General features: G+C 51.6%; 10 protein-coding genes across 10 annotated transcripts; 5 read left to right on the top strand and 5 right to left on the bottom strand.

The window, feature by feature from the left end:
* Window positions 1–880: 880 nt before the first annotated feature.
* On the top strand, window positions 881–2,902 carry IAQ61_005908 (uncharacterized protein; the record flags this gene model as incomplete). The annotated part of the gene is made up of 1 exon (XM_003836036.1): window positions 881–2,902. One exon carries the CDS (start codon window positions 881–883, stop codon window positions 2,900–2,902), a length of 2,022 nt encoding a protein of 673 aa, XP_003836084.1.
* Window positions 2,903–3,660: 758 nt separating this feature from the next.
* Window positions 3,661–5,211, top strand: IAQ61_005907 (uncharacterized protein; the record flags this gene model as incomplete). Its single annotated transcript, XM_066096979.1, has 1 exon — window positions 3,661–5,211. One exon carries the CDS (start codon window positions 3,661–3,663, stop codon window positions 5,209–5,211), a length of 1,551 nt encoding a protein of 516 aa, XP_065952971.1.
* Window positions 5,212–5,383: 172 nt separating this feature from the next.
* Window positions 5,384–7,250, bottom strand: IAQ61_005906 (uncharacterized protein; the record flags this gene model as incomplete). The annotated part of the gene is made up of 2 exons (XM_003836039.1): window positions 5,384–6,226; window positions 6,294–7,250. 2 exons carry the CDS (start codon window positions 7,248–7,250, stop codon window positions 5,384–5,386), a joined length of 1,800 nt encoding a protein of 599 aa, XP_003836087.1.
* Window positions 7,251–7,449: 199 nt separating this feature from the next.
* On the bottom strand, window positions 7,450–8,724 carry IAQ61_005905 (uncharacterized protein). Its single transcript, XM_003836040.2, has 2 exons — window positions 8,460–8,724; window positions 7,450–8,394 (listed from the first exon to the last, which is right to left on the bottom strand). The coding sequence occupies exons 1-2, from the start codon at window positions 8,614–8,616 to the stop codon at window positions 7,760–7,762; spliced, it is 792 nt and encodes a 263-aa protein (XP_003836088.1). The 5' UTR covers window positions 8,617–8,724; the 3' UTR covers window positions 7,450–7,759.
* A 566-nt stretch (window positions 8,725–9,290) lies between these two features.
* Window positions 9,291–11,462, bottom strand: IAQ61_005904 (uncharacterized protein). The gene is made up of 3 exons (XM_003836042.2): window positions 11,196–11,462; window positions 9,593–11,107; window positions 9,291–9,540 (listed from the first exon to the last, which is right to left on the bottom strand). Exons 1-2 carry the CDS (start codon window positions 11,310–11,312, stop codon window positions 9,776–9,778), a joined length of 1,449 nt encoding a protein of 482 aa, XP_003836090.1. The 5' UTR covers window positions 11,313–11,462; the 3' UTR covers window positions 9,291–9,540; window positions 9,593–9,775.
* A 760-nt stretch (window positions 11,463–12,222) lies between these two features.
* Window positions 12,223–13,605, top strand: IAQ61_005903 (uncharacterized protein; the record flags this gene model as incomplete). Its single annotated transcript, XM_003836044.1, has 2 exons — window positions 12,223–12,290; window positions 12,339–13,605. The coding sequence occupies 2 exons, from the start codon at window positions 12,223–12,225 to the stop codon at window positions 13,603–13,605; spliced, it is 1,335 nt and encodes a 444-aa protein (XP_003836092.1).
* A 1,885-nt stretch (window positions 13,606–15,490) lies between these two features.
* On the top strand, window positions 15,491–16,024 carry IAQ61_005902 (uncharacterized protein; the record flags this gene model as incomplete). The annotated part of the gene is made up of 1 exon (XM_003836046.1): window positions 15,491–16,024. The coding sequence occupies one exon, from the start codon at window positions 15,491–15,493 to the stop codon at window positions 16,022–16,024; it is 534 nt and encodes a 177-aa protein (XP_003836094.1).
* A 2,490-nt stretch (window positions 16,025–18,514) lies between these two features.
* On the top strand, window positions 18,515–20,063 carry IAQ61_005901 (uncharacterized protein; the record flags this gene model as incomplete). Its single annotated transcript, XM_066096978.1, has 2 exons — window positions 18,515–18,566; window positions 19,255–20,063. 2 exons carry the CDS (start codon window positions 18,515–18,517, stop codon window positions 20,061–20,063), a joined length of 861 nt encoding a protein of 286 aa, XP_065952970.1.
* Window positions 20,064–20,698: 635 nt separating this feature from the next.
* On the bottom strand, window positions 20,699–22,032 carry IAQ61_005900 (uncharacterized protein; the record flags this gene model as incomplete). The annotated part of the gene is made up of 2 exons (XM_003836049.2): window positions 20,699–21,488; window positions 21,551–22,032. The coding sequence occupies 2 exons, from the start codon at window positions 22,030–22,032 to the stop codon at window positions 20,699–20,701; spliced, it is 1,272 nt and encodes a 423-aa protein (XP_003836097.2).
* A 322-nt stretch (window positions 22,033–22,354) lies between these two features.
* Window positions 22,355–23,968, bottom strand: IAQ61_005899 (uncharacterized protein; the record flags this gene model as incomplete). Its single annotated transcript, XM_003836050.1, has 3 exons — window positions 22,355–22,766; window positions 22,819–23,570; window positions 23,642–23,968. 3 exons carry the CDS (start codon window positions 23,966–23,968, stop codon window positions 22,355–22,357), a joined length of 1,491 nt encoding a protein of 496 aa, XP_003836098.1.
* Window positions 23,969–25,048: the final 1,080 nt, after the last annotated feature.

Here is a 25,048-nt window from a genome sequence, read left to right as displayed (position 1 = left end):
GACAGTATATCCGCGCTTCCATGTCGTTTTTGTTATTGCTGTTAGCTCTCACTCGCAACTCACCTCATGATGATACATATACAGTACTCTACCGGTACACAGTCAATATACATAGCTACTAGCCATGTCCCATGGCCCGAATGCAAGCTGGGGGTGCTCATAGTTTGGCATAGTTTGGCATCGGAATTGGCCTAGTCGCGTCCGTCTCTCAAAGGGGTTGTTGGTAGCATGTACCTAATTAGTTAGTAAAAAGTACCTAGGCCACCCAGACGGTTGCTAAACGGTAAACAGAGGGAAGGGCAGATGTTCATGGCCTTGGCAAATTCATGGTCAACCGTCGTCCGGCATTCAGTTCGCCAACCAACAACTTCCTTCCCTCTCTCTCTCCAACCTCCCTCCCCCCCCCCGTTCCACCCCCAACCGCGACAAACGCGTCTCCCACAGCAAACGCGCTACCTGGCCTGCCATAGATCCACTCGCGCCTTTTGATAATCGTTACCATGGCCTAGCCCGAATCCCCCTCCCTCCCAAGCAACCACGCGGATTTCCTCGACAGGGATCCACAACCAGCGGTGACGGCAGCGACCCGCAGCCCTGGACGACCACCATACAAACCACCCCACAACCGCTGAAATCGCGACTTTTTATCCGTCGCACGCCTTCAACTATCGTTTTCACCCATTGCGACACGCTTTCTGCCCTTTTATAAGAGCGCGCTAGGCGCGTCATCACACACACACACACCCCCCCCGGAGTTGGCAGGACGACCAAGCACGCTCACCGTGACCGTGCCCCCATTGAACCTTCTCCACGACACCAAATCGTCCCTTCGGTTTGTGCTCACATACCCCGCAATCACCACTGTCCTTTCCTCTCCGCCATGGCCTCCCTTTTGCCCACCAGCGGGCCGAGCTCGCCATTGAGCTCCCCTCCCTCTGAGGTCTCTGACTCTGAAGTCTCCTTCCTCTCGAGATCCCCTACACCGCCCGCAGAGCTCCAACGCTCGTTCGCCCAACAGCGCGCCTACTGTTCCCCGTCTTCCTCCCAGCGCTCGTCCACCAAGGCCTCTCCTGCACCCGAAGACATGCCCTCTCCCCCTTCAAGCAATGACGAATGCCCACGCCCCCGCAAAAGGAGAAAGCTCGCTGAGCCAAAGGAACGTACAGCCGAGTTCCTTGACTTGTCGGGCCCAGAGATTGCCCCACAAGAGCTCCCCCAACTCCAGCGACTATTGAGCGTCCTGCACAAGAAGCGGAAGATTGTGGTCATCGCTGGTGCTGGCATTTCCGTGTCGGCGGGCATTCCTGACTTCCGATCGGCCACGGGCTTATTCAACACGCTCAAGAAGGAGCACAAGCTCAAGTCGTCGGGCAAGGACCTCTTCGACGCTTCAGTCTACCAAGACGATACATCTACTTCGACCTTCCATGACATGGTGCGTACACTGTCTCACCATACCAAGTCTGCACAGCCCACGGCCTTTCACCAACTTCTGGCCACCTTGGCTCAAGAGGGGCGCCTGATGCGACTCTACACGCAAAACGTCGATGGAATCGATACATCACTACCACCTCTCAGTACTCAAGTCCCTTTGCCAAAGAAGGGTCCTTGGCCTAGGACTGTTCAAGTGCACGGAGGTCTCGATTACATGGTCTGCTCAAAATGCCATGCGCTGAAGCCTTTTGACGCTGAAATGTTTAATGGCCCTACCCCTCCCCCTTGTGCAGAATGCGTCAGTCTAGATCAGGCCCGTCAAGCCGTCGACAAACGTAGCCACGGTATTGGACGACTTCGCCCACGGATGGTGCTGTACAACGAGCACAACCCCGACGACGAATCGATTGGCTCTTGCGCAACCTATGATATGCGTATGCGACCAGACGCTGTCATCGTGGCCGGCACCACCTTGAAAGTTCCGGGCGTTCGACGCATCGCTCGGGAAATGTGCAACATCGTTCGGGATCGCAAGGACGGTGTCACGGTCTGGCTCAACAACGACCCGGAACCATTGGGCAAGGACCTCGAGGACGTGTGGGATTTGGTCGTCAAGGGTCCCTGTGACGAGGTCGCTCGCCATGCCAACATGCGCAAATGGGATGATCCGATGGACTACAAAGTGGTCACGGACGAGGACATTAACAAAGCCAAGGAAAACAAGAGAGTGGAGGTCATTATTGGCACGCCCAAGAAGTCTGGTGTGCTCTGCAGTGCAGGTCAGCTAACGCCCGGCCAAAGTCCACGACTGCATCCCCGCTCCATGGTCAACGAGGAGCCTTCAACGCCTTCCAAGAAGGGTACCAAGCGAAAGGTCGAAGGGCAGAAGGATCTTTTCGGCAACGTTGCGACAAAACCACTTGCGACAAGGCCCAAGGCGCAATCGAAGAAGGCGACAGCAGGCAAGAGCAAGGCGAAGAAGGAGTCGAAGAAAGAAAGTACGGCCATCAACAACGTCTTCAAAACGACCAAGGGCGCCGTCAAAGCGGCTGGCAAGCCATCTGCTAAAGCATCCGATCCGGCACTCACAATCATCGACTCGAGGCATGTCTCTAGACTTTTGCCCACGCCCAAGGAGAACCTCGGCGACAACATTCATGTGGAGAAGCGTCGAGACCCTAGTACACCCAAGAGACCAGCAAAACTTACAAAGCTAAAAGGAACCTACGTCATGGCACCTCTATCAGATGTGGACGGTCGCAACAACCACTCGCCACAGCGTCCAGAAGTAGAAAGCCTGACACCGGTAAAGCCGCGTACGCCTAGTGAACAGCTACGCGAGGAGGCAGGCTACCCATTGTTCGCATCGCCCTCGAGTGACTCTCGTCCTTCAACGGCCTCATCGCAACGACACGAAATCATCAGATCTCCATCTATTCCCAATCAGATGGAGAACATACTCTGTTAGATTCAGATGCCTAGTTCTTCGGCGTTGGCGTTGGAGGTGCACTCCTATAAGCGAAGATTCCGCGAACAGGGAGTTCGCGATGACTGCATTTCGAGGCGTTCTTTTCTCTGATGGGCGGCAACCCATTTCACGGGTTTATTTCTCATTCCTAAACTATGCATATCGCACCTTCTCGCAGTAGGATACCTGGTATCAAGGTTGGGCAGAACATGGTCGGCAGGAGAGTTTTTTTTTTCAGGTGTCGGGAAACTTGTTGTTTAGCTTAGGCTTCTGTACTTCAAATCAATGTCCTCTCGCGAAAACGTGTCATGCACAAAGGCTTTGTGAATCATCCTGCCGAAACCGTGATAGACGTACAGCGTGATGCTTGCAAGCGAAATGACTCGTATCTCTGGCCATAATCCCTTATTTGCATGTTACCACCGATAACTTGCGCGTACGTGTGCCTCTCACTCGAATTAGCTCGACTTGGCCTCAGCTTACACAATATTGCACCGAATGCCGACACTTCCACCATGGAACTTTCGGACGAGAGGTTTGCTCTGCAATTTCGGATCATCAGATTCGACTGATCTGCTTACCTTGCATCATCAAACGTGAGTGCCTTTGCTGTACTAGGCCCGTTTGTTGGGCCATTAAGAGCTGGGAATCACCAAAGGAAGGCAAAGGCCAAAAAAGGACCATTGCACAAAACACGCGAGTGACATTGAACGTCGTATCCATTACCTCGTGATTAGGCGACTTGGGTACTTATAGCTATGGCGCTTGTGTTGACTGTGCGAAATCTCACGTCAACAAGCCTCTCGATCAAACGGATTGAGCGGTTCCAGGATCTCAATACGTTGCAATCAAAAAACTCTGGGTACTTCTCCAGCTTCGCTAATACCGGTACCTCATCTGCATTTCCAACATCGCCTGAGCTGAGCGAGCATGCGCAAAGGTTCACGCATCAAGATCTAGAGTTGACACTCAGGCCCTTTGAATCTTGTACTTTGGCATCGCAGGAGCAAGCTTCCGAGCAAAATGCCCTTGCCATCTCACGTGCCACTTTACGCCTCACATTGGAGACTTCGATAGGGGAACGATATCGCGTTGATACACATCCGTCGTATACTCGGAAATCAAGCCATGCAGTCACGCCTTTGAGCTCAAACCCTTCAGCAAGCTACTCTGCGCTGTTCCATCCCTCCCGTCCTAGACCGCACCTGACGATTCATTCGAATGATGAGATCAAGTACGAAGCATGGATGGCTGATGTACCAGACACCGTCCCACTGTCTGCCCTGAGTATCCCAGGAACACACAATTCACACACCCACTACCGAGCCCTACCCTCTGTCCGTTGCCAAAACGTAGACGTGCAAACCCAGCTCGAAAACGGGATCCGCTTCCTGGACATACGACTCCAGCCCGCGCACTTCACCGACACCGCCGAAAAGGTCCTCTACCTCGTCCACGGCGCCTTCCCCGTCAGCCTCACCGGCCCCAAAACCTTTGAGCCCGTCCTGGAAACTTGCTACGACTTCCTGTCCGCCCACCCCACCGAAACCATTATCCTCTCCCTCAAACGCGAGGGCATAGCCACTGCCTCGGACGAACATGTCGCCCACATCCTCGACCAACACTACATCACCCCCAACCCCTCCAAATGGTACACCTCCCCCCGCCTACCCCATCTCGGCGCCGCCCGTGGCAAACTCATTCTCCTCCGCCGCTACAAAGTCTCTTCCCCATCCGACACCACGGGCCTCGACGCCACAGCCTGGCCCCACAACGTCACGCACGCCACCTTTCCTCCCCCCTTCACCTCGACCCCCTCGCAATTCTGCCTGCAAGACTTTTGCCAAGTCCTCGTGCCGGACTTGATTGCCGACAAGATTCAACACTGTAATGACCACCTCGTGCACGCTGCAGAATGTATACACCACATCCCCGCTACTGTCCATGCGGATCCGGAACACCCTGTTACCCCCGGCCCGCTGTATCTGAATTTTCTGTCTGCGAGCAACTTTTGGAAGAAGAGTTGTTGGCCGGCGAGGATTGCAAAGGTGGTGAATCGGCGGGTGGAGGAGTGGATTTGTGAGGGGCATCATTTGGAGAGGGGAGGGGTGAGTACGGGGGAGGCGGGGGAGGGTGTGAGGAGAGTGAAGGGTGGGGACGGGGGGACTGGGGTCGTGGTTATGGATTGTGTTGGTGAGGGCGGGGATTGGGACTTGGTGAGGTTGGTGGTGGGGTTGAATATGGGGATCTTGATGAAGGCTAGAGGAGTCGAGTGGAGTGGAGATGACGGTAGTTGTAGCCAGTCGTAGTAGCAGTGGTAGGGTTCTGTGACCATTGGTCGTGGTTGCAATAGTAGGGTGTTTATAACCATTGATACCATGTTGGTACATGCCATATACATACAGCTGAATCATATTCTACAACATATATGCACAGCCCTCTCTTTATACATACACACATATATACGCTCGTATAAACATCCTACTTGCTACTCCCCACCAAACTCTGCTTGACCTCGGCCGCCCCCTGCGCAGCAATAGCACCCACATCCACCGTCTTATGCTCCACCCCGGCCCTACTCTGCAAACTATCCAACCCCCCAGCCCGGAGCTTCTTCTCGTGAAACCCAGTGGCCCTCATATACCCCGCGGCCGCCATGCCGACAGCCATGCCGCCAAAATGACTTGCATGATCCATATTCTTCGTCCGGCCCTTGAGCGCAACACGCAACTCAAACAGGGCAAACGCGGCAAACAGCGTCTTGGGCCAAAAGCCCACCTCCTGGTCCTTGACAAACGGAATCTTGAGTCGCTCCTGATCCGTGAGCAGGCAGTAGAGGGCGACGATGCCCCAGATGGCCGCCGACGCGCCCACGGAGTGGGCTGTGATGCTGCCCCGGCCGAGGTTGGCCCAGTACAAGGAGGCCAGGGTACCTACTGCGCCTGCGGAGATGTAGGTAGCCATGAAGGTGCCGCGGCCGACGAGGTCGCAGCACGCGGGGCCGACGAGAGCGAGGGCCATCATGTTGGCGAGGAGATGTTCGTATTGGACGTGGCTGAAGACGTTGAGGACGCTTTGGATGGCGCGCGGGTAGCCGGGCACGTGCATGAAGTAGCGGGTCATGAAGGGCCAGAGGGGCATGATGCGCCACGCCACTGCGATGACTGCGTTTGCGATGACGAGACCGCCAATGGTGGTGGTGGTGAGGGACAGGTCGGGGAAGAGGCGGTAGGCGGGGGCGGGGGGAGCGTAGTAGTGTGCTACGCCGATGCAGAGGAGGACAGTGACGAAGACGAAGGCGGTCATGGGATAGAGACGTTGTGCCTGGGGAGGAAATGTGTTAGATCATTACAACGGACAGTGTAAGTGGAAAAGGTGGATGGTGACTTACAAGAGTCGTCTTAGCCAGCAATTCCTCTTCTGATGTCGCACCTGTAGCATCGGATAGTTTGGCGTACTTTTCCATCTCTTCCTTCCTCCGACTGATCTGCTCTTTTCCGAAAATGTCGACATAGGTCGTCTGTCCGGGCTTCATGAGCTGTGTCCCAGTTGGTGTCTTGACCCATTCGCCCGTTGCCAATTTTTCCTCCATCTCCCGCTCATTCTTCTCCCTCTCCTCTGCCTTTCTCGCCATCTCATCTAACCGTGCCTGCCTTTTCTCCTCAATATTCCGTTCAAACTGCGATTTGCCCACATGCAAGATGCCGATTCGCTGCTCTTGCCCTTCCTGTTGCCGTCTCTCCTTCTCCTCCTTCTCCAATTGCTCTTTGAAAGCGCGAGCGGGATCCTTGTACTTGGATTCGGTCTCGGGGTCCGCCAGCCACAACTCATAGGATATTCGATTTGCTTCCTTTTCCGCCCACTCCTCTGCCGCACGCGCCTCATCAATTGGGTAATGTTCCCTCAGCCACTCCAGCCCACCCATGGCCAATTCTCGGCTGACATGTGTGTACTGCTTCCCCAAGTTATCCACCCCGTAGTCTGCAAGCGAGCCGGTTGTTCGCCGGTGATGAAGGATTCGGAGCACGTTGTTCCCCTCCGTGGCTGATAATGCGCCTTTGAAGATGCGCTGTATAACGGAATCCTTGACTGTTCCTCGCGGTAGCATTCCTATCCGTACCGTGCGCTTGCGGAGGTCTGGGTCGGTCGGTGTCTGTGGCGTGGCTATGACGTTGGCGTAGTAGCGGTTGTTGTGGCTGAAGGCTCGACATTGCGGTCGTGATCGTGGTGATCGACGGTAAGAATGGACGAGACTTAGTATGGGAGATCGTGAGGCGTTGTCGAGGAGTGGTTGTACGGTACAGATGCGCCGCGCGAGTGCGGCGCACGAGGGCCGGAGGAGGGACATGGGAGTGATGACTCTTTGGGCCAAGATACCACCGAAGTAATGATGGTATTGGTACCCTCCTGTCTCGTCGATTGACTATGCTGGTCACGGCGAGGATCCCATCATTCACTGGATGTCGACATTGGCGCACATCACATCTAGTTAGTAGTGGTGTGCTTTCTACTCTCCAAAAGTTCGGCAGTGTGCACAGACCTTCTTCTCCGTCCACGTTCATGCTCCAATAACAACTACCTTACTATCCTTTGGCACCTACCTATCAAACAAACGGGCTGAAAATAATCACACCTTCCAATATGAATCAAATAAATGTAGCCCTCTTATTTCCCACTGATGCTTGCCAGCTTCTATAGATACAGGCTAAAGGCTTCACTTGACGATAAACCCATTTTTTTCCATCTTACTTCTATCAATGTACCGGTACTACCGGCACAATCAAGAACGAATTTCCCAGAAAAAGTGGGCAGAATGGATCCCGTCTTCCCCCTCCCCCACTTCTCAATTCTCCCCTCTTATAACTTTGGAAAGATGTATTCCCCCTTCTTAATTGCATCCACCACCGTCTTAACCGGCTTGACCCACTGCATCACCTCCTCCACTCCCTCATCAAGCAGCATAGCCACCATATTACCAAACACCACACTCCCCTCTGCATTCAAATGCGTAAAGTCGTCGGCATCCAAGTTATACGTCGCCGCCTTCTCCGCCCCAATGCTGTTCAGATACTTGGTACTCGCCGCATTCAAGTCGATGATATCCGCTCCGCTCTGCTTTGCAGCCTCCTTGGCCGCCGCAGTCACATCAGCCAGATTCTCGTTCACAAGGCCCGTTGTGTCGCGGAAGCGGCGCCGACTTAGACTGGTGACGAGGATGGGGGTAGCGGGTACGGCGCGGACTTCTTCGACGAAAGCGACGAGGTTGGCCGTGAGCTGGGCCATGGAGATGTTCTTGGCTGGCTTTTGATCGTTGTGGCCGAATTGGATGGTCACGTAGGGAGTGTAGTTTGGCAGAGCGGCTTTTGCAGCGTCGAGGACGGCGGCCCAGTCACCGCCCTCACGGAAGGATACGGTTGTTGCACCATTGTGGCCGAAGTTCTTGCCCGTTGCGCTTTTGCAGAGCGCTGTATTGAGGAAGCCATTGCCCCATCCTGTGGTATATTGTGAGATGACTGATTGGCTTGTACATGACTTATCTAGGGGAAGTTTAATGTACCTCCTCCACCAGCTGATTGTACAGCAGTGGTACTATCTCCAGCCAGGAAGAACGCGGCCGGCTTGTCTTTCGCCTGCCTGGACGATGGCAAAGCAGTCGCAAAAGAAGTCAAACTCGCAAGAGTTGCGCAGAAAGCTATTCCCGATTGGAATAGCATCTTGTCAGAGCCAAGTAAATTACGAATACAATGAAAACTACTATTATCAGTTCAAGCAAGTAGCAGTAGGGATCCAGGAATGCAGGCTATAATTCGCATCCAACTATTCCCTTTTATACACAGACGCTCTCATGTCGTGTTCGGCTCTCCAAACTGTAGTTGGTCTAACTTCCTCGCCTATCCATATGAGCATGCAGATGCAGGGCATCAGATGCCTGTCAGTCTTCGGGTTTGGGCCCCAAACACAGTCAAATCAATGGTGTACGCACTACCTGCTGTTACAGGAGGGGACTTGTGCAGTATTGCTCTAGTCATTTGCAACCCATCATTTCAGTGGAGGGGAAACAAACATGGGGTAGTTTCTAGGGTGTGGGGACAATTCCACCAATCGCCTTGCAACTTTCAGGTCATGGCGATTTCGGTACGGAAATTGCAGTGCATCATGTAGGAACGGATCTGGGGAAACGTCTTCGGCGGATTTTTTTGGTCCTGTCAGATTAGCGCAGGGTCAGGATTGTACGGCTGTGTGTGTATGTGCGCGTGGACGGTTGTGTTGTTGACTTTCTTGGTGAGGCAGGCTTGTGGAGATTGAGGAATCCTACGAGTAGTTACTGTGGGTTGCTGGCGGGTCAACCCTAATCTTATTGAATAATGGGTGTGAAGCTATGGCATGGATTACGCTCTCCAGTTCAGTACATGTACCTCCTGTGTAATTTGTCGATTATTGGTTGACCTAGCTTCGAATGGTGAGTGACAAGATGGGAAGCTTCGAGTTTATCAGTCGTTGCGTTCTCCGTCATGGGCATTGATATTCGTTACACGGAAACTGCTCACAAGTAAAACAGCCTCATGTGTTCGCTCATGGTGAATCTGCACATGTACATCTCTGAGCTCCCTTGGCACCTAGCGGAAACGACTCGTGCTCTGATTTCAAGTGAGTGATTGGGACAATTACTTCGTGTTGGGAGGCTCCTACGTCTGCGCGGTGCATCTGAGATGTTTTGTATAATCTTGCCCGCCCTTGGAATCTGCAGACATGCCAGGTCTTCATTTAAAACTTCGAAGCTTGTGGTATCGCTGTTGCCAAAGATCCTTTCTCCGTATTCTAGCTTTATTGGAGTCAAATGACAAGATCTGAAAATTCTGCATAGTAAGATTTTCATTGCGGTAGGCTGCCATTCTCCTCAGTGGCAGGTTTATCTTGGGCCTCCTTTGCATCCGACTTCATCCTTATAAATTCCTTCTTCATGGACTCAAATTCCTTGAATCCCTGGAAGTACTTGCGTCGGAAGTCATTCAAATCACTGGCTTTCGTGCCCTTCTCGTAGTCTCGCTTTGCCCTCTCAAACGCCCCTTCCGGCACTTCTGAGTCGTGCAGACGACGATACGTAAGTAATCTTCGCGACCATTTGTTGAAGGCTTGGACACAGACCGAAGTCAGCTCCAAACATGGGTGCGATGGTATGATCAATTCGATGTCTTCATCGTTTGCAGTCGGCATCCACATGCTGATGCGACCGTCTTCGACCAATGTCGTGGCTGCAAAAGCCAGTATATCGTCGAGGAGAGCTGTGAAAGAGTAAGGCTTCTTTGGGGGAATATACCCTGGCTGTCGGTACTGATCTTCATGCGACTTTCGTTCTCTTTCTTCCAGTTCCTGACGAGATCCAAGAACTTTCAGGCCTTCGCGAATACCATACGGAGGGTCACAGACGATGCCATCCAAATAGCCTTTCATTCGACTGGTGCTGTGTGGTACTAGTCTGAGTGGAGAGTTTGTAAGATCGGAAACAAAAGCACCCAGGTAGCTGGACTCGAGCTGATATTGCTTGAAATTGCCATTGACGTCGTATTTGCCGGTTTGCCCTCTCCTTGCGCTTCCACCAAGGCCGCGGATGGTTCGCCCATCAATGTCACTTCCGAAAACGACGGCGCCGAAGTGTGCACAGGCAATGGGAAAGCCGCCAGTGCCCATGAATGGATCATAGAATAGTTTTCCTGGCGCAACGTGGGCAATATTTGCAGTAAGAAGAGTGAGCTCCGCGTCCATGGATGTAGTACTGATATAAATTCTCTTCTTGAGATCGAAGGTCTTTTTTGCCTCATTTCGACAAGACTCGGCTATAAATCGACCAAGGTAAAGTTGCTTCGGTACTTTCACATCAAGATCGTAGTCTTCAAAGACACGGAAAGCAACATCCGGATCCCGCATCTTTGGAGGACCCTTGAATGCCATGTAAGAGAATTCATTGATGACGGCTCGCTGTTCGTCCGCTGACATTCCACCGCGATAGCCTTCCACGGTGAACTTGAAAGACGCAGTCTCGTACTGTGTCCATCTTGATGCTGTGAGGTTGCGAACGGAGTCGTGAAGCGCAGGATATGTGGAACCTTCACCCCATAACTCGTAAACGCCCTGTGCTAGAATACTTCGGGTAATTACTTTGTGCGCAGCTGCATCAGATGGAATTTCTACGATACAATAAGGAGACTACAATTATCAGCGTCGGTATGAAGATTTGTACTCGAATATGGGCAGCATTGAGATTTCGACCAGGCACGAGGAATACAGTACGTACGTCTTCTTCATATCTCAGAAACTGTATCGATACTCTAGCCACATCTGCGAGGGCTTGCAATTCGACTTTCCGAAAACTCTCGTGCGTCTGCGCAAAACGAACGAGATACCTGGGCATGATGTCGTTATGCTCAACAACGTTTCAGGTCAGCCTTGGTGATGAACAGAGAAACATTTCAATCAGGTATATCGGTAGGCATATCAGACGCTCAGGCTAGGCTTGTAAGTAGTGTGGCTCCGCTTTCTCCTTGTCATGCTAGTAGAATCCCCTAGGCAGAGAAAATCGTGGGTTTAGGGTGGAGTAGCTCTGATTGGCTCGCTAAGTTTGTTGTGGTCGAGTACGTACCTCATGCGCTCGGGTAGTTTGAGTATCATGTGATCTGCCACTGCTACATCCTGGCTATTTTCATAGCATAAGACAAGTAACGTGATCCTCAAACTAGCCGAGATAACTAGTAGTACTACTGCCTCCCCTCTCTACAGCTGTACCACGACACGGGCTTTGTGCTAAGCGCAACCAAATTACATCTTACCATGAATATTCAACTATGACAAGAAAACTTCTCAGTTGCAGTGCATAATGTCAAGCTCCTCCCTGTTTTTTGAAGCACTCGGGCCTTGGCTGACGATGCTATCAAGGTACAACACTGCAGTCACTTCGAGACTGTACCACACAATGTATACAAATACAGCAATCCAAAGAGGCCAGTACAAACAGTATGCGCTTTCACTGAGTCTCGCGGTATGATCTGTTCTCTTCAGCTCCTTCCGTCTCAACGTTTCGTGGCGCTGTTCCTGCAGCACTGGAGACTAGTGTCGATTCTGCAGCAAATGTCTGCATCCCAAATAATATTGCACGCGGGACTATTTCCATCAGCAGGAGAATTTCATAGGGTACAGGATATTCATCGACCCAAGAAATATATAAAACGAGCCATTCAAGGACTACTTGAGGATGGCACCTCTTCCGTCTACACAACTCAACCCCATACTTGAGCCCTTTTACCGTCTTATCATAGCATCAGACCATGAACCTTTCTCTAGAGCTGAAGAGACTTCGTCTCACGAGAGAAAATGCAGAATCGGATCTCAAGGCGTATGTCTACTTCACTATCTAAGTTTACAATCGACTAATGCTCCTTAGAGCTCATGCTTCCGCCACTCCATGGCACTGGACCCGACACTTTCAGGGCGACATCGACATGACGATGAAAAATAGACTTGACGTTAGGATCCAGCAGATGCAAAATCTCCTCGCCGTGTCCAAAGAACTTTCAACGAGGATCTCAGCACTACCACGAGAACTTCGTGACATGATCTATGAGGAGATCTGGGAAGTGAAAGGTGGGCTGGGGTTAGATCATGGCATCAAGGCAATGTTGCCCGAATCTCACAGCCCGCACAGGTGGTTGCCTGGGCGTTGTTTTCAGACGGTCAGGCCAATTTCCTTGTGTTCGTGTTCGATGCACCTCCCCCACTTTGTGCAGAGTCGGTTCGTGGGGAAAGCCATGGCCGATGAGATGCTCAGTACTTTGAGAAGGATAATTCGAGTGCATGGAGCCTCGCACGAACAATACAAATACGACCTTGACTGGAATACCATGAACCGCTTCCAGACGCCGGATATATTTCACCTCGGCATCTCTTTACATAGTCTGTTTGACAAGCTGCATCTCCGTGTGCACTTTCACCACCTCAATTTGATCGAGAACGATCAATATCTAGATATGTTAGGCATATCAGGCGGCTTCAAAGCTCGATTGGCTGGATGTGTCAGGTCACTCGAGATGCTGTGTGACCACGGGCCGCGCCGAATCACCTTTATCTTCAAAGAAACGACCTGGGCGCGAAGCAGCGTTGCTGCCTCTCTATTCCGTGGCTTGAGCGCAGTTTTCCACAAGTTAAAAGGACTTGGATTCGATATGCGCGTGGAATTCGCTGCCAATTATACGCAATCATGGATTTTGAGCGCCAAAGAGTGGACTGCAGGACCGGAACCAGACCCCTCGACGTGGGACCTGGCTGCCTGGAATCTGAATTTCACACGAACAAACCTTGAGTACCTTGCACCGCGTACACCGCGTCCCAGTGGCGTAATTTGGGTCCATAATCCAAATGGCCCCATGGGACCACGGTTTCTGGAGAAAGCAGTCGTGTGGGAGAGCATCCGCAGGAACTTGTACCAGTTCCGTCCGGAAGTAGACCAGGCAGTTCGTCTGAGGCATAACGAAGCGGGACAGGCTTTTGTAGATTGCGGATGCAATCTCGAAGCTCATACATGCAGCCCGTACTACTGCTGTCATGACCACGGTGGTTGGGACGAGGAGTATATCGGTGGCAATAGGAGCTGGAATAAGTACTGTTACAAGTGTGCGGAAGCGGGATTAAAACCGAAGGGATGGTTCCAGTAAGCAAGACCATGAGAGACGAGATCATATGGATGATGTACTGTACCTACAGTTGTTTTGAATGAGATTGTTTAGTCTTTTAGACAAGATATGGCAAGTCTTTGAATACTTCCTCTAGTGTAGTATGTATGATATTCACCAAATCGAGCCATGACGAGCGCAGATGCACCGTGTCTTAGGCAGGTAGGTTGTCATATTGGCCCAATAGGTTTGACTATGCGAACACTGATCGAAAGCCTTTCATCGCAAGCCTTGACGAATACTTAGCTCGGCAGCAGTAATATCATGAACGTTATAATCTGACAGGGAGAAGGATGAATGTGATGTTAGTGAATCAAGGCCATCTTCCCGCCACCGGCCAGCGCACGCCCGGCCTCCAGTTATCGGACCGCAAGCCGTCGCAGCGGAATTGCATGCACGCAGCCCACATTTCGATTGCAAAGGAGGCGAAACCGCCGGGTCTCGAATTGCAATGCAATATTCTGCATTGATTGCATCATGGGAACAGGAGAAAGGAGAGGCGAGCCGGCATGTGATGATCGCCATTATCGCCTCGTCTTGGTTGCTCAGCCGCGATGGCCAGTGTGGAAGAAGCATGCGAAGGTGGACGAATGTTCGAGGCAGCTGAGCGCTGAGACGGTGTGAGGATAGACTAAATTTAGCACCGGCAGGCCGTTGCTGTGAGTTGACATTGGACGCGTCATTAGCGTTTAGCGAGCGAAGAATTTGCATGGGCAAAGTGCAGGTGGGCATCTGGGGGAGGCGGAGGCCCATACGGATCGAGCCATGGCGCTAGGGTTGGAAATTGGCTGGGGAAGACATGTCAAGGCGAGAGTCTTGCAGCTTGATGAGAAGATAAGCTTAGTTGAGCTGAGGGATGTTGAGATGGTATGTACAGTAGAGTATGTACTCTACTGTAGGTAGGGACAGACGGGTTGCGATGAGCCCTTTGGAAGGACTGTGAGTTTCCCGCACATGACATGATCGGACGGTGATGTTTCCATAGAAACATGACTGTGTGTGTGTGTGTGTGTGTGTGTGTGTGTGTGTGTGGGACCAAAGGCTGCTGATACGATGGTTGTGAAACTTGATGGCTGAGGACACCAGCACACGGCCAGCTCAGAGCGGCCAGCCCTAACATGCCACACGGTTGTTCAGTCTAGTTACGATGTGTAGTTAGTAGGTGCTAGTAGTTGTGTGAAAAGGTAGCCTCCTTGGTTTATCAAAGTGCCATCCACCATGGAGAGTAAGGAGGATGACGGTGCATCCAGTGTGGTTACCGGTAGAGTAGGCAATCGGTAGACTGACAGCCACATGGCACATGGTGGACACTGGTGAGGTGGAGCCGCAGAACACGAGGATCTTCAAAGTAATTCACTCAACAGAAAATTTCGCTTCCCGTCCAAAGTAATTGTCCATGGGGTCGCGAAAACATTGTCGGCCAGATGGCAGAAGCGGGCAAGGTGGACAAAGAAACAACCGCCTGTCTGGCTGCTATAATTGGCCGTCGGGTCCGCTAAGCCCCGCCTGGCTGTCTGATCGGGTAAGGCGCGTGTTGCCCGGACAAGCTGGCCCGTGCGTGGCCGTCTCAGTGCAGGGGCCTGAACGTGACCCAGGACAGCCCCCGTCCTCAATAGGCTTAGCGCCGATGCTTGTCAGAATGAATGGAATAAAAGGAGAACGCGTCTCGCCGAACATCCTTTTTTTCTTCTTGTTCTTGTCCCATCCAGCAGTTCCGTCTCAGTCACTACTCGATCAAGTGCGTTCTACTTGCCAACCTGCTTCTTGACATCCCGTCAAGTCCTATCGTTACCCTCACATCAGATCGTGCCAACATCAATCGCTAAGTTTTAATCCAACCAAACCAAACAACCAAACAACCGTCGCTATGCGTTCCTCCATCTTCGTCTCCGCTGCTGCCTTCGCCCTCGCGTCGGCTCAGACTCCCGACTCATTCCCTCAGACAGCCTACCTCACCCAGACCAACTCCTTGGGTGTTGTCACTGGCGGACCTGCTGTCGTAACCGCCATCCCATCCCAGCCTGCCCCCGACACGTCTATTCCTGCTCAACCACCCGTTGTCACCTCCCAACCTATTCCCGACAACATCCCTGCCGTCGGCACCGGTCTCCACACCCTCATTCTTCCTGGTACAGGCTCTGCCTTCAACCAGACCCGCACTGTCACTGTCAGCGCCAACAACAGCACCACCATCATCCTCACTCCCTCTACCACTTCCTCCGGCCCCGATGCTACCGGAAGCGGTGCCTCAGGTAGCGGTGCTACGCGCTCTGGTGCGCAGACTGGTTCCCAGACCGGCTCCGGCGCAACAGCATCAGCTACTGGTGCTGCTGCTCGCAACTTCAACGCTGCCGCTGGTGGTATTCTCGGTTTCGGTGCCTTCATGGCCGCTTTCTTGTAAGCGGCTTATGAGAGTAGCAAGATCTCTTTCTATTCACATTTATAATAATTCTTTGGGGTGGAACATGGCATTGTCACACGTGGGAACGAACATGCACTCGTGTCGCGGGCCATGTGGGCGTGATATTTGACGAGATTTAATGTTTGATGGTTACTCTTACTGTCCCTTGAAGATGATGGACATACCTTGGGTTGTGCAATCGCATCGCATTGCATTGGCGTCTTGACACAGGCTTGTGTCTTGTTTGAGGTGGATGGAAAATGGCTGTGTGATGAAGTAATATGTAGTAACTCGCTCATGGTAGGCCATGGTGTTTCTACAGAATCATGAATGAAAACATTCGAAACATGAATATCTTCAGAATGCAACGTGAATGCTGGCTATTGTAATCTGTAGCTTCAAGCAAGGTGTCATTGTACTGCGGTGAGGAAATACATAATTCTTGCCTCAGGGCATATGGCAAACGTTTCTCTGCTCTCATGAGACATTTTACAAACAACACTACAACCACTAGAGCTTCAAAGAATCTCTACCTCTAACTGGCCTAACTGTATCCAACTCGAAGCCATGATGCTATCCTAGGCGATCAATTCAGCCACACGCACAGTATATCAGGATAGCTGGACAGCAGACATCATACCATGGTGAGTATTTCTCGCCAGAACACCTGGCCTAGCTGATGGCAAATTATAAAGCGTACTCTCACGGGAGTGGATCCAGTTAAGATAGTGCAACCTTCGGTGGGACTACAGTTCATGGCACCGGGGTGCGAAACATGATCTGGGCAGTTGCACATGGCGAATCCGCAGAACACTGGCAAGCACTGCTTAGATCTATCACTCCACTTGCGATTATTTGTGTCCACGTTATATATCTGCCTTTTTGCTTGCTTATCACAGTGCGAAGTAGTATGTAGACTTCCGTTTTGACAAAAATCACAGTGTCTACCTACGCACGCCTTGGAAGGTGCACAGGACATTTGCACGTCAGTATGCTAGTGCTTGTAACACACTGAATCAGACCAAGACCAAGCAGATAGATCATAGTGTTTGCCTACTATATGAAGGATACCTATGGCACCATTATATCTCTATATCACAAGCCACCTGCCGGTATATGTCGACTTTTCTTTCATTTGATGCGGAGACTAGTAGATGCCTGATACGCAGCCTGACGTGCAGCAGCAGTCCAAAATTGGTTGACATCACAGTCCAAGTATGACGCGTGATCAGCTTCGATAGTTTGCGTATCGTGATTGAACGTCTTCACGCAGCGCCTTGATTACAGCCGCGTCCAACAGCGAAGTATGCCCAGCTACAAGATACACTACCCTATGGTCGGCTATCACCCCCGGGCCGGATATCCAATCTCTCTCCGAGGCCGATTTCTAATTTACATAGTACACAATTTCGTATTCTCTCCAAGAAGTCCAAGTCACGTTCTTTCTCACACTATGTCAGATAATCAGACTTCAAACATGGTAAGCCGAGGCGGCAGTTCGAAGATTTGCAAGTCTCCATGATGCTCACCGCGCAATGTGTTGGATCAGGAAGAAGGTTGTAAGATATTGTAAGCGTTTGTAGATGCTCAAAATAGCTCAATGCCGCCTAATGTTTTTGTCATCCGGTCAGCCAAAAAGGCGTACCAAGCTCACAACTGTCATAAATCAGCCCAGCTTTCATCGCATCGAATCAATCACAACCAAGGAACTATACGATCAATCATATGAACCAGTTAGTGTACCGAAATTGTAATTATACAATCGGTGGATCAACCTTTTGGTCTAGGAATCCATGATTCAATCAGCCAAGCAACCAATCATTATGCCAGCTATTGTTCTCCCCAGATTATTTCTTGTGTCAACTTTCACTTACCCCGTAAAACCGCTCAGAAACCAGCATCCTCTGTAATGACTGACTCTAGGTTTAGATGTTCTCTAGTAAGGATCGCTAACTACTCACGCGCTCGGGTGAGTATGTATGGCATCAGCCACAAGATACACATGTTCGACTGTACCCGTACGCTTTGCAAGTGCGAAAGCTCACCCCGGACCTGCCGGTACGCTACTATAGGATTGGCAATACGCGTCTGTAAAGCAAGGTGTACCTCTTTTGGCCTGGATAGTATAAAAATGCGTGAACCATGAAGCATGGAAATGCGCTGTGTAGCTAACATCTAACACCAGGTTTAATGATTTGAACATTCTCGCGTGTTTATATGGGCCTTGCCGTCGCAGAGAGCGAATTGTCGCGGTTAGTGATTGATGATACCCCTACTCGTGCTTCATACTGTACCGTAAAATACGTGGCATGGCGGCTAACCTTCCCTCTCTGGTGCAGCAGATCGTTACCGAAATATGATGACCACCCAATCTCCTTTTGATAGGCCGGTCTTTTGTTTTGATCCGGCAAAATTACGTTAGCATTGTTGATGACGCGGTGGTTCGAGGTTTAAGACTTCCAAAAAAGTCCAGACCAGCAGGTTTTTTACATGTGGCATGATTCGTCCGAAGCTACTGCCGTAGAGTTACCACGCACGTATGGTATGCGATCTTGACGACGAAGAGCTGCCTTTCACGGTGTCTGTGAAATCGTACAAACTAGCGCTGACAAGACATTCCGGAACTCTCCATAGCCCTTATCAAGGAGCCAAATCTCTTTCGAGGGAACTTATCCCATAGCCTTTGAAGTCTAATCGGTATTGTGAACGAGAGTTGGCTGTGTTGATTGCATGCGAATGCCATGAGAAGCGGCATTATACCATGGACGCGTATACATACACTGTTACTTACACGGATGTGCATGGACTGCGTACCATCTTAACTCCCAAATGTATGTACCGGTAGGCCCTGTTCTCACGGATGACCAACTTTCTCCCGTTTCCGTTATGCCCCCGCATCACTCTGATGCAAGGACACTGGGCAATTCTGTCAGCATCCAGTGAGAGAACTTCGAGACGGCAGCGATTATATAGGAGGCATTCGCCATACCACCCATAATGGAATCCCCAGACTGCAAACGAGCGATAAGCACACCATCATCTCGCCCACTGTCTAACCAAAGGCCTAAGACATACCACCGTAAGCATGGCTTCAACTCCTTCAGACGCAACCCGCATACCTGTGGAGCATCTGCACGCCGTTCCTTACAGCGAACCACCAAGCTGCCTCCACACAGTCGACATCTGGCTCCCCCAGCACGATGCAAAGCCATCCTCTGATCTGCCATGAGTATTGTACATCCACGGCGGCTGCTGGGGCGACCCTGCCATCAACGTGACCAAAGCCCTTCAACCCACCGTTGCCCACCTCTCCTCTGCCTACCCAGTCACTCTCTCCCAAGTCGGCGGACTCGCAAGCATTGACTACCGTCTTTCACCCTACCCAGATCACCCGACCGACCCCAGCGGCGACGACCCCGACCGCAACGTTAGACACCCGCAACACATGCACGACGTCGTCCAGGCCATTCAGAAACTCCAGCGCGAATACAACATTAAGCGCTGGATCGGCGTCGGCCACTCGTGCGGCGCATCCATACTCTGCCATATCCTCGGCCAACTGAGCCTCGACGCCTCGCACACCATCATCAGGCCAGAAGCCCTCATATTGATCTCGGGCATCTACGACCTCAAAGGCTTGCTCCAGTACCGCTTCCCGCCCGCGTTTCCACAAGAGGTCTTTGACGTGTATACCGCGTTCTTTGAAAGGGCGTTTGGATCCGATCATTCGATTTACGATTCAATTTCACCTTTGGCCATGAAGCTGGATGAGAAAAACTGGCCAGAGGGGAAGCTGATCGTCGTGTCTCATAGTCCAGATGAGGAATTGGTCGAGCCGGAGCAAAGCGATCTCATGCGCGCTGAGCTACCACGCCAGGGCTGGCAGGTGATCATGGGCGAAGAGAGTCTGGATAGTAAGCTTGAGCCTGGCAAGAGGGTGGTGAATGTGGCGAGTATCAAGGGTGCTCATCGTTTTGTGTGGAATGATGGTCAGCAAACTGCTAGCTTGATTAGCAGGGTAGTGAGGAAGCTGAATTAGAAGCGGAGGGGTGAGGAATTTGTATCCATTGAACAAGGATTTAACTGGGCTACTTGTGGAGCAGAAGCGATGATTCATGTCCAAAAGTACATACCCTTTACATTGTCTCCAGTGTCTTACCTGCATGCATTATTTCTTACTTCCCTTACACGCATGTTGGTGCCGTAGGATTTCTGTTCATTCCCTAGTCTACACTAGAGTCTCGGGAACCCAGTCCAAAGATTCAAAACAATGCATGCAGAGTTTTCATCTGATCCTAACTGGAAAACGTACGGACTTCAAGTGATCCTGATTCCCGACTAAACCAGATTAATGATCTAATCGTCAACAGTTCCAGTCAGGATATTGATTTGTCCGAGGTCTGTGCAGCATGAGAGGAAGTCATGTCCAGAACAAAGACTCCATAATGGCCGTACATATTGATAAGAGACATCCGGTCTTTCAGATCCTCCCCCTTGTCTACTTGATATGTCTCTCGTCGGCTCTTACAATCATATACCCAAGCTTTTTCATATTCATAAACCAGGTATCCCAGTTCGCTCGCTGACCCATACTATTTATACAGCTTAATGTAATGTACATTCGCGTCATGGCCCATATGCCAGATTGCCTCTGACTAACCTCGGCCAGCAGGGCTACCTCTTGAGCCTCGAGTCCATAGCCTTGGTCATTTCTTCTTGGACCTGACTGGTGCCGCTCTCGACATTTTCCAGTCGCGGCTGAGCATCATCAGTTTGCTTGCTTGTCTGCGAGCCCTCTCCCTCTCCTTGTACGAGCTTGGCTGCCTGCGCTTTTGCCTGCGAGGCACTCACATTGCTGTAGACGGCCATTGCGCTTGCAATCATCCCGCTGATGTCGCCAACATTGCCGGGTACGACAATGCTAGTACCCTCCTTTGCAAGGTTGCCAAAGGCATCAACGTACTTTTCAGCCACAGAGAGAGAAATGGCACTTTGTGCTGCACTCTTGCCCTGGGCAATCGCACGTGCTACCTGATCAATCCCATTGGCCGTGGCTGTAGCCTTGACAAGAATGGCTTCTGCTTCTCCACTTGCCAAATTGATCTGTTCTGACCTCAGTGCCTCGGAAGCGAGAATGACGGATTGCTTCCTTCCCTCGGCGATGTTGATAGCAGACTGCCTTTGACCTTCGGACTCTAGAATCTCGGCGCGCTTGGAGCGTTCGGCGGTGACTTGACGGTGCATGGCTTCAACAACGGGTTCGGGTGCGTGAATGTCACGGATCTCGTAACGTAGGCAGGTGACTCCCCAGTCTTGGGCAGCTTGGTTGATGGCAGCGGTAATATTGGTGTTCAGGTTGGCGCGCTCCTTGAGGACGTGGTCAAGGGAAAGTTGGCCAATTTCGGATCGCATCGTCGTCTGTGCAAGCTGGGAGATGGCGTACTCTGCATCTTCGACACCATAGCTGTAGCATTTTAGCTCTCTTCATATATATATAAAATAATTGCGCTTGCAAGAGAAGCCTACCTTGCTTTGTACGCGTCGAAGACACGGGTGTAGAGTACTCCATCGAGCTCAAGTGTGACATTGTCCGCCGTGATGGCACTTTGACTCGGAATCTCAATGGCGTTTTCCTTCAGGCTCTTGACATAGGCTATCCGATCGATGAATGGTATCAGTATGGCCAGACCAGGCTCCAGTATTCGGTTGAATTTTCCCATGCGCTCAACGATCCAAGCTGTCTGTTGCGGCACAAAGCGCACAATCGTGTTTGTGGGAAGGCGTTGGCGCGACGAAAAGTAGGAGGGAGGTCCAGCTTGCTGGCTCATCTGACCGAGCGAGGAGAAGACACTCGCGGGGCTGGTGGCGGCATGGCTCTGTGTAAAGGTCCGGGTTGAGGCCACGCTCAAAGCAGCAGCAAGTGGCCATATCCGTGAATTGGCTAGCGGTCGTGAGAATCGGAGTGAGCCAGATACCGTAGAGGCGACCAAACGATTGCGCGACGCCATGGTATGACTTCTGGTGTAAGAGATGATGACGAGACCATGAAGCTCAGAAGTGCATCGGCGAATGGTTGGACGAGGGACCGACCGGTGGTACAAAGTATTACATAATCTAGACTCATTCAAGTGCAAGGTCAAGGCACCATAACACCACACGCCATTTCCGACACCCATCAAAAGTGCATATAGAAGCATATCATTATCTCATACTTCAAAGAGCGTTGCCTTTTTGGATTCAAGGAATTGGCAAGAACTATATTTGCTACAGTTTCTTTCCCTCAAAAATCCATCAAAGAAGACGAAAGTCTCACCAACCTGACTTATCTATCTACTCGTAGTTTACCATTGCCCCTATCACCGCCACACCAGCGACCCAGTAAGCATCACTACCTGCCCGATACAACCTGGCGGCAGCCGCAATTGATGTCGGTGACGGTGCAGAAGAAGGCGCAGGCGGCGTCCCATCAGCATTGACTGCTCGACTTACATCAGCCACACTGGATCCATCATTGCGCGTGACAACGTAGATTTCGCCAGTGGAATCAGAGCTAAAGTACAGACGACCTTGCGTGTCCCATGCCAAACCCACGGGCCGGAAGCAGGCAGCGGGACAGTCTGAGAGGTTCGCATTGGACACAATGTCCACTGCTGCGGTGGGGCTGTTTGCGAGGGCAGTGGGGGCGCCAGCGCCGCTGAATTGGACAAAGGACAACTTGTAGCCGATTGGCTCTTCACGGTTCCTGTGAATCGAGTGAGCCACAATCGAAAATACGTGGGAGAAGAGATACTGACCAGGAGCCATGCATGGTGACCCAGGCCGCGGTGCCATTGGGATTGAACTTGATGTCCAGTGGGGCCATGTGAGCATTGAAAGTGAGACGTGGAGCTATACGATCTTCTTGACAGAAAGTATCATTTACTGTCGCATTCTGCTCACCAATGGCAAATTGAGAACCGACTGTGCCTTCAAAGTCTGGAATCTCCGTGACATTCCACGCGGCGAAGCAGGAAGGGTAGCCATAATTCCCGCCTTGCATTGGGCTTTCCGTCCCATTCAGGTAGCCATGATAGTTTAGTTCCTCTCCGGGGTTGTTCTCGTTGATGGTCTCCCCGCCTCTCTCCAGATCATCGACGCTGTTCTCGACCGAGTAAATGCCGCCAGAGACGGGATCCTCCGCAACTCCTACAGAGTTCCTTAGACCCCATCCGAGGAGTAAGCCGGAAGAAGCATGGTCATGGCCTGAATTGGTGGCATTGGTGACGTTGAATGCTTTAATAGTTGATACTCCAGTGGTCACGTCCAGCGTCTGGAGATCAATGTTGCCAACACTGCCGCGACTGACAAGAAGAAGATCAGGAACCTTCTTTGAGAGAAGCAGGGTCCGGGTGGTATGACCTTCATCGTCACCCATACCTTGGACGATACTCCGGGGACCTGACGTGTTGCGCCCTTGGGAAGCATCGTAGTCCCAAGCCCAGACGTTACTATGCGAAGAAGCATAGAGCGTGCGCCCATCCTCCGAGAGCGCAATGCCGTGGTTCAACTGCACTTGTCAGAGAATTGTACAACCCCAATGTCACAAACACATTGTTTCGCTGCAGAGCAAGCACTCACGGATTGATCCTCAATCACACGCTGCACATCTCCCTCGACACGTACACACGGCCCGTCTCCTGTAAGCCTCAACCGACTAACGCCATGTGCCTGTTCGACTACAAGCAGGGCTCCTTCTGAATCGAACATGATGCTGCGTGGATCCCTCAACCCATTCGCCACGACCTCGACGCGGAATCCTGGCATAACCGAAGGAGAGGCATGTTGTGGCGCAATCGTGCTCTGGCACGCTTCTGGTGTCGTCGAGGTGCCGGTAGTATTCTGCGCGCTGGCGGTCAACACAGCGGATGATGCCAGAGCCAACAAGTGCCTCAGGCTCAGCGCCATTTCAGCTAATGGCAATGTGAGACTGCGGCCTATCACTCTAGATTCCAGTCGTCGATTGGGCGACGTGTGTTCGGGTAATGCGTCGGGGGCAGGCAATCTGAGTGAGAAGACCGGGTTATGGTTATGCAAGGCGCAGGAAATAAACGAACTCAATCAATCAAGGCGCCCAGGTACCGGTACCGGTACCTATGTGCACACGCGAGACCGAGGTATGGCTTTTTCAAGAGGGCGAGACAAAACTTCCTTCCTTTTTGGACGAGACGACAGAGCGAGGAGGATTCATGGAATATAGAGAACCCCTTCATTAACTGATCAAGTGGCTGGTGGCCTCTTCCTTGGGTGTTTCGGTCGCGCATTCCTGGGGTCGCTTGGCTTACACCATCCAAGGAATTGTGAGCGTCATAACGGTGAGGTTCAACATGCGGGGTCATTTGACATGTCTAAACCTCTGCAAGTCTGAAGAAAGCCCAGAGAAACACATCACCCAAGGCCACATCACTTATTCGCACAAAGTGTGTGTCCAACATCCCTTCTCCTGGCTTTCATGGCCAGTGCGCGTAGAGTAACAGCCGCTTCCTCAAAACGGCCATGTACTGATGCTCACCAACAACACAGTAAAACACCAGAAAACAGGAACCTGCAACACAAACGGCTCGGCAGATCTTAGGCGCCCCGAAATGAGTAATCTAGTAGGCCTGGCTATTTGGCCATGTGTACATAGATAGTAAAAGCGATATAGTAAAAGCGATGATAGCGTGTGCGGGTGGTGACCCAATGTGGGTTCAGATGCAAACCATACTTGCAGTTTGCCGTACATTAACACGTTTACATATTACACATGTCCCTGGGGGTGGATGATGATGCATTGCATGATTTGCATCACGCAAGCAACGATCCGATTATTTCCTCGAGTCGGAACCTCAAGCGAAGCTGCAAGTACATGGTCGCATTTGAACCGGCGTGACCGAGGTGTGCACGTGTAGGTAGGCGGATGGAGTAGAGTAGGGAGCCGGTACCCAGATGCGCCCTGGAGTTAGTCGTGTAGGCGGCTCCGCTGCCATGGGCACCTAACGGTAGCTG

The sequence above is a fragment of the Plenodomus lingam genome (assembly GCF_022343315.1).
Source record: "Plenodomus lingam strain CAN1 chromosome Unknown contig_23, whole genome shotgun sequence".
Classification (NCBI taxonomy): Eukaryota; Fungi; Ascomycota; class Dothideomycetes; order Pleosporales; family Leptosphaeriaceae; genus Plenodomus; species Plenodomus lingam.
Note: the sequence above shows the minus strand (reverse complement) of the source record. Positions and strands in the feature narration are given on the sequence as shown.